Genomic DNA, 6913 nt, shown 5'->3' with positions numbered 1-6913 from the left:
AGATTAGAGGAAGCTGTTAAAAGCCCCCTCTCTCTCATTCATGTTGGAGAATGTGGAGCAGTTTTAACTGGAAAATTAGAACATAGGGACTGCCCACTGTCCCCATGACCCCCTGCTGCAGAGCAGGGCTGAGTCCTGGCAGCCAGCGGGCAGAGGCCCTGCTCCTCTCGGCACATTCAGCCGGCACCGAGCAGGGCTCCAGGCACGGAGCTGAATGAGGATCTCCTGGGAAAGGAAAAGAGGTAGTGAGTGTGCATTGTGAGAAATGCCTTTGATTTTGCTCAGAGACGTCTCCCCTAAGTTGTCACTAGCTTTTTCTGCATGTTTGGTGCTTCATATCCAGAGGCAGCAGATGTCCAACAGCAGCTCCATCACCCAGTTCCTCCTCCTGGCATTCGCAGACACACGGGAGCTGCAGCTCTTGCACTTCTGGCTCTTCCTGGGCATCTACCTGGCTGCCCTCCTGGGCAACGGCCTCATCATCACCACCATCGCCTGTGACCACCACCTCCACACCCCCATGTACTTCTTCCTCCTCAACCTCTCCCTCCTTGACTTGGGATCCATCTCCACCACTGTCCCTAAATCCATGGCTAATTCCCTCTGGGACACCAGGACCATTTCCTACTCAGGATGTGTTACCCAATTTTTTCTATTTATCTTCTTATTTACAGCAGAGTTATTTTTTCTCACAGTCATGTCCTACGACCGCTACGTTGCCATCTGCAAACCCCTGCACTACGGGACCCTCCTGGGCAGCAGAGCTTGTGTCCACATGGCAGCAGCTGCCTGGGGCGCTGGGTTTCTCAATGCTCTGCTGCACACGGCCAATACATTTTCCCTGCCCCTCTGCCAGGGCAATGCTGTGGACCAGTTCTTCTGTGAAATCCCACAGATTCTCAAACTCTCCTGCTCTGATGCTGCCCTGAGGGAGATTTGGCTTCTTGTGTTCAGTGCCTTAGTAGGATTTGGCTGTTTTGTTTTCATTGTGGTGTCCTATGTGCAGATCTTCAGGTCAGTGCTGAGGATCCCCTCTGAGCAGGGACGGCACAAAGCCTTTTCCACGTGCCTCCCTCACCTGGCCGTGGTCTCCCTCTTTATCAGCACTGGTATGTTTGCCTACCTGAAACCCCCCTCCGTCTCCTCTCCATCACTGGACATTGTGCTGTCATTTCTGTACTCAGTGGTGCCTCCAGCACTGAACCCCCTCATCTACAGCTTGAGGAATCAGCAGCTCAAGGATGCAGTGTGGAAACTGATAACAGGATGGTTCTCTGAAGCAATGAACTGCTCATCATCTTCTGCATAGCAGTTATCATGCAACTCATGGCAGACCCAGACTGGCTTCTGTATTTTTTGTTGTAGTTGCTGGTTTTTAGTTAGGGTAATGTTGTTATCCTGTTTTTTAAATTCACTCTTGTCTTCCCTTTTCTTACTGATTGTCTGTGTAAATGAGGAGTTCTGCTCTCTGTGTGTTTCAATAAAATAAAGGGCTATTCAATAAATAAAGGGCTATTCAATGACTTTTGTTTCCTGATATCTTTCCTTCAAGTCATTTTTGAAGCTGCAAGGTCAGTTCCTGTGGGCATGGATGGAGAGAAAGAGTCCCAGCACGGCAGCACTGCCAGACACCAGCGCTTGATCTCCCAGAGCTGTTGTCTCTCCCTTCCACACTCTCCTCCTCACCCCTTGCCTTGCTGGAAGGCCTGAGGGCTCTGAGCTTGGTCACAGCGGTGCTGCGAGGCAGTGCTGTGCCCGCAGGCAGGGACGGGCAGTGGGCACTTGTGGGACAGAGCTGCCTCCAGAACAGCCTTTCCAGAAAGAGAGGGGATCTCCTCAGGGCAGGGCATGAAGGCTCAGGGCTTGTTCTAAAGTATCTTTCAGGAACTCACCCAAGAACTTTTCCCAGAGGTGAGAACACCGGTGTACAGCTAAAGAGTCTCGGTGTGCCGGGCTGGAGCGTGCAGCAGTGTGCTCTCACCGCCGGGCACCCTGCAAGAGACCTGAAGAACCAGCAGAGCAGGGTCTGCTCTGTGCCCACGTGCACTGGACAGCACATGGAAGCTGACCCGGGGCAATAATCCTGGTGTAGCCCCTCACAAGCACCATTCCCAGCACCGGCCTCTCACCCCAGCTTGGAGAGGTTCTTTGTTCTTCCATGAGAGGACACTGAAGGAGTGGGTCAGAGTCCATGATTGCATTGTGTGGATCAGATGTGAGTACGCACATCACGTGTGTGAGGGGAGATGAGCCTGAGTGTGTACAAACAGCAATTTCTTTGGTTTCCATGAAGCTCTGTGGGACAGATACTGCCTCAAAGTCTCTTCTCATTGGAAGTAACAAGACACGGGAAATCACCTCAATAAAGCATTTGGATGCCCCACCATGAACCAAGGTCCCTGTGTCCATTCCTCACGGGTTGGGGCAAGCGTACTTTTATCTGTTCAGGTCCTGGGCCATAGGGAGGTGATGGATGAGTAGGGGGTTATGATGTCATTTGTGTCTCAGAAACTCAGAATCCAGTAGGAAATGTCTGACTGTGAAGGGGATGGTGAGGTCCGTTTTGTCTCGGGAGGGGATGGAGCAGCAGCAGGAAGACGGCTGGGAAAGGATCTCTGCCAAAGTGCCCATAGGACCTGCCCAGGGAGAGGGCTCCGATATGGGTGGAAAACACAGGGGAGCCTCCTCGGGACAGGACCGTGCTGGCAGCGCCTCTGGGCAAATCCCTTGTGTAAGGGAGCACCACCGGTCCTTTACACTTTGGTACCTGCCAGGATCCCACTGACAGCGTCCCTGGGGCAAATCCCTTCTGTCCCTTGTGTTGCCCCAGCAGTGACACAGACAGAAATCCCTTACAGTAAGGAGGGCCATTTCTCCTGCCCCCCTGCACTGCATGAACTTATTATAGTTTCTGGAAAATTCTGTATGTGCACAGAAATTGATTTTATTATAACAATTTGTGGTTCGGTCCTGGCAGGGGATGATGTGTTGTCTGCAGAAACAGGTCATAAGCAGCCTGCAATCAAGCACCAAGTGCAGAGAGAAGCAAATGCAGGTCGGGAATATACCAGTAGAATGAAATACGGAGAGCTGGCGGGATGTTAGGGGAGAGGAAAAGGAGTCACAAAGTGAGACTTGGAAGGTGGAGACTGACTGTCAGGAAGAAGAAATGTCATGGGAAGCGTAGTGGATGGACAGGCTACTTTTGGAGCTTGAAGATCACAGGCTCCTAGAAAATCCTGTATTGGAAGGGGCTCATAAGGGTCACTGAGTGCAACTCCCTGAGCCTCACACAGCTGTGTAAAATGAAACCACATGACTAAGATCATTTTCAAGATGCTTCTCCAACTCTGACAGGCTTGGTGCCATGAACACTGCCCTGAGGAGCCTGTTCCAGTGACTGAGCACCCTCTCCATCAAGAACCCTTACCTGATGTCCAACTGGAACCTCTCCTGATACAGCCTCATTCCATGCCCTGGTGTCCTACCCCTGGTCACCAGAGAGAGGAGATCAGCAACTTCCCCTCCACTGCCCCTATGGAGGCAGTTGCAGACTGTGATGAGGTCCCAGCCAGTGCCCAGCCGTGTCCCAGGGGTTCCCTGAGGATACGACTTCCCTGGCAGCGTGAACCCTGGCAGCATTTACCTGGCTCTGCCCTTTGAGCTGGAAGGAGGCCTTCTCCTTCTGCAGCTCCTTGCGCTCCTGCTCCAGATCCTGCCACCATCTCTGGAGCTGCTGCTCTCGCTGAGCCAGCCTGGCCTTCTTCTCCATCAGCTCCTTCTCCCACGCTTCCCTCTCCTTGTTCCTCTTCTCTGGGGAGGTCTTGGACATCGGTGACCCTGCTGAGTTTCACTCTCTCGGCATTCCTCCTTTGCTAAGATGGACAGGCTATCAGGAACACATGCCGATGGTCTGGCTGATGGATCATTTTCCTGCCCTTCCTCCTCCTGCCTGTCCTTAGGGCTCAGTGCTTTTTTCTTCATTCCCAAGTAGATCCACTGCCAGAACACTGCCAGATGTGAGCTTCAAAGCACACATCCCAGCCATGAGTCAAGGGCTGACCTCTCTGCTGCTTCAGAAATCGGTGACCTCACAGTCTCTTTCCCAGCCATGTTCCTGCTGTTGGCCTGTTCCCTCCAGAGGGAGAGGTGACTTCACAGCCCCCTTCATGGCCTGTGCCTTCCTACTGGGTGATGGGTTCTTGAGACACACTGGGCCACATGACACGTTGTCCACCCAAAGGAATGGCAGGAAGATGTGCCAGGGGAGGTTTAAGTTTGATATCAGAAGAAGGTCCCTTCACACTCAGGACATCCTCTTTCAGCTGAAAGAGGGGACATTGAGATGAGACCTCAGGAAGAACCATTTCCCTGTGAGGGTGGGGAGGCACTGGCTCAGGTTGCCCAGAGAAGTGGTGGCTGCCCCATACCTGAAGGTATTCAAGGTCAGGTTGGATGGGGCTTGGAGCCACCTGATCCAGTGGGAGGTGTCCCTGCCCACGGCAGGGAGGTGGAACAGAATGGCCATGAGGTCTCTTGCAGCCCAAACCATCCCATGATTCCACAATCCCATACACCATGTCCAAAGTAATTCAGTTCCTCAAATATATACAAAACCCCACCCCACCACACAATTCACGCTGTGCCTGATCAGATGCTACAAAACACATTTTATTTTTAGCACAGTCCATCACAAACTACACAGTGGGAACTGTTCCCATATCCACAAGGCCTGGAAATCAGCTGGGGGTTCACTGCAGGCGACGGAGGTAGAAGCGGAGAGACTGCAGCAGCTCTGAGACACACTCATTGAGTGTGTCTGTAGCAGCGTCACGGCCAGCTGGGCTCTGGCTTCTGCTAGTGATCCGCCTGCGCAGGTAGTAGCGCTGCTGTGGGAAGCGTCTGCAGGGCCTTCCCATGAGCGTCCACCTGCACACGTGATTGGAAGGGCTAAGGACGAGCTCCTCATCCATGTCATCTGCCTGCCCTGAGATCAGCAGGCGCTCCAACGGCTGCCGGCAGACGGGGCAGGTGTTCCTCATCGTGGCCCAACGCTGGATACACCCAAAGCAGAAGCTGTGCAGGCAGTAGGCCACGTAGGTGGCATTTGTAACCCCTTGCAGGCAGATGGGGCACTGGGAGCCTTCTGCTGCCTCCACCGGCCCTGCCTGGGGCCGCTGGCTCCTGCCGCCATCCCTCACAGCAGAGCTTCTCTCCCCGCTGGCTCCATCGGTGCCCGATGCTGAGTCCTGCCAAGAGAGACGTGCAAAGTGTTAGAGCGTGTCTGGCAGAGGCACTCGGGCATCCAGCCCAGCGCAGGATGCACAGGGAGCAGAACTGTTGGAGGCACGGCATCCCGGAGCTGCCACCTCCCAGCTGCCCGGGCAGAGGGGACAGCGGTCATCCAGCTCCGTGGCCACGCTGTCCCCATGCTGCGGCGGCTGTGGGAGCTGGTGCTGGAGCAGCGGGTGATGCACAAGAAAAGAGAGGCCACAAGCATTGGGTGGCCCAGGGAGGGCAGGAAGGGATGGCCAGGTCCTTCCAGAAGGAAACCCTCCCAGCTCCCCAGGGGGAGGTGTCCCCTCCCAGCTCACCTCTGCTGCTGCGAGCTGCAAGGCCCTGGGTGCCACGGCTGCCTGAGGCTGGCAGGGTGCGGAAAATCCTCCAGCGTTTTCAGTCTCTGGCCTTTCCTCTTCCAACAGACGAGGCAGCCTTTGAGGAACCCCTGCTGCTGGTTCCGGTGATGATTCCTCCCCTGCAACTTCCTCCTGCTGCTCTGTCCTAGGGCCTGTTGCTCTTTGCTCAGGACAGACTCTACGCTTCTTTATGCGGGAGTAGATCCACCAGCAGCCAAGAAGTCCCACCGCTGCAGGTACAGCACAGCCCATAACATCGCGCAAGGATAAAGGCATTTTGCAGAGCCTCAGCTGATCCCTAGAAGGAGAAACAGAAACCATGGTCAAATGGTCACAGAGAAGTTAACAGGAAGGCTGAGGTTCCATAAATGCTTTCAGGTGGCGTGAAGGAATGCTGCAGCAAGACGCCCAAGGATGGACAGGCCTGTCCTCAAGACCAGCACATAGAACACTTCTGAACCAGAGGTGATCAGCTGGGACAATCCAGACCCAGTGTGGAGCGCTGGATGCCCCAGGGCCATTTCCCAGCACGCAGGGCCCCGTGCAGCCCCACACCAAACCCAGAGCTGAGCCAGGGCAGAGCTCACACCCTGGAGGTGCTCGTCCTGTGCCACCAGGCACTGCCTCTGCCTTCTGGCATGGCCGGAATCCGGTCTAAGGGTCCCACCTGGATCAAGGCACGGCTGGAGAGCTGCAGCTGGGACTGGAGACTTTCCCAGCTTGCTCACGTGTACCCACAGTGGGTCATGATGAGATTAGGACACCAAGGGGAGAGCAGGGGTCAATCAGCTCTCCCAGTCTGTGTCCTGACTGCATTGATGGAAGACTTCTGACAAGGACCAGGGAGATGAGTACAAGAAGGAATGCACACGCTTGCCTCCCTTCAAAAGAAAGAAACAAATCAAACACCAAGGAAAGTCAGCTTCATCTCCTGGATCACATCAGGTTCCCAGCATAGCTTGAAGCCTCCCTGTTTCTCCGGCCAGGACAAACAACCCTCAGTGGACACATCCTTCTAAGCTCAGGCATGTTTGCAGCACGACGTACTCAAGGAAGCCAGAGAATTCCCTCTCAACATGCAAGAAGTGAGTTTGGCAAACACTTGGCTCCAGATGCTCAGGGCTCCCTACACTCAGGAAGGTCCATTCAGGGGTCCGGCTTCTTCAAGGCTCCACCAAAAGAGAAACCAGGACGACTCCCAGGTGTTTGAGGCCCCGTGCTCTGCAGGGACAGACCTGACCGTGCTGCCTTTCCCTCCCTCCTCTGCCTCCCGGCTG

The 6913-nt window shown here is 54.6% G+C and overlaps 2 protein-coding genes across 2 annotated transcripts; one reads left to right on the top strand and one right to left on the bottom strand.

Moving 5' to 3' along the window:
- The first annotated feature begins 334 nt into the window (after window positions 1-334).
- Window positions 335-1309, top strand: LOC128850596 (olfactory receptor 14A16-like). Its single transcript, XM_054055554.1, has one exon. It carries the CDS (start codon window positions 353-355, stop codon window positions 1307-1309), a length of 957 nt encoding a protein of 318 aa, XP_053911529.1. The 5' UTR covers window positions 335-352.
- A 3403-nt stretch (window positions 1310-4712) lies between these two features.
- On the bottom strand, window positions 4713-5911 carry LOC128850597 (E3 ubiquitin-protein ligase Topors-like). Its single transcript, XM_054055555.1, has 2 exons — window positions 5595-5911; window positions 4713-5249 (listed from the first exon to the last, which is right to left on the bottom strand). The coding sequence occupies exons 1-2, from the start codon at window positions 5886-5888 to the stop codon at window positions 4752-4754; spliced, it is 792 nt and encodes a 263-aa protein (XP_053911530.1). The 5' UTR covers window positions 5889-5911; the 3' UTR covers window positions 4713-4751.
- Window positions 5912-6913: the final 1002 nt, after the last annotated feature.

Source organism: Cuculus canorus, unplaced genomic scaffold (genome assembly GCF_017976375.1).
Source record: "Cuculus canorus isolate bCucCan1 unplaced genomic scaffold, bCucCan1.pri scaffold_111_arrow_ctg1, whole genome shotgun sequence".
NCBI lineage: Eukaryota > Metazoa > Chordata > Aves > Cuculiformes > Cuculidae > Cuculus > Cuculus canorus.
Note: the sequence above shows the minus strand (reverse complement) of the source record. Positions and strands in the feature narration are given on the sequence as shown.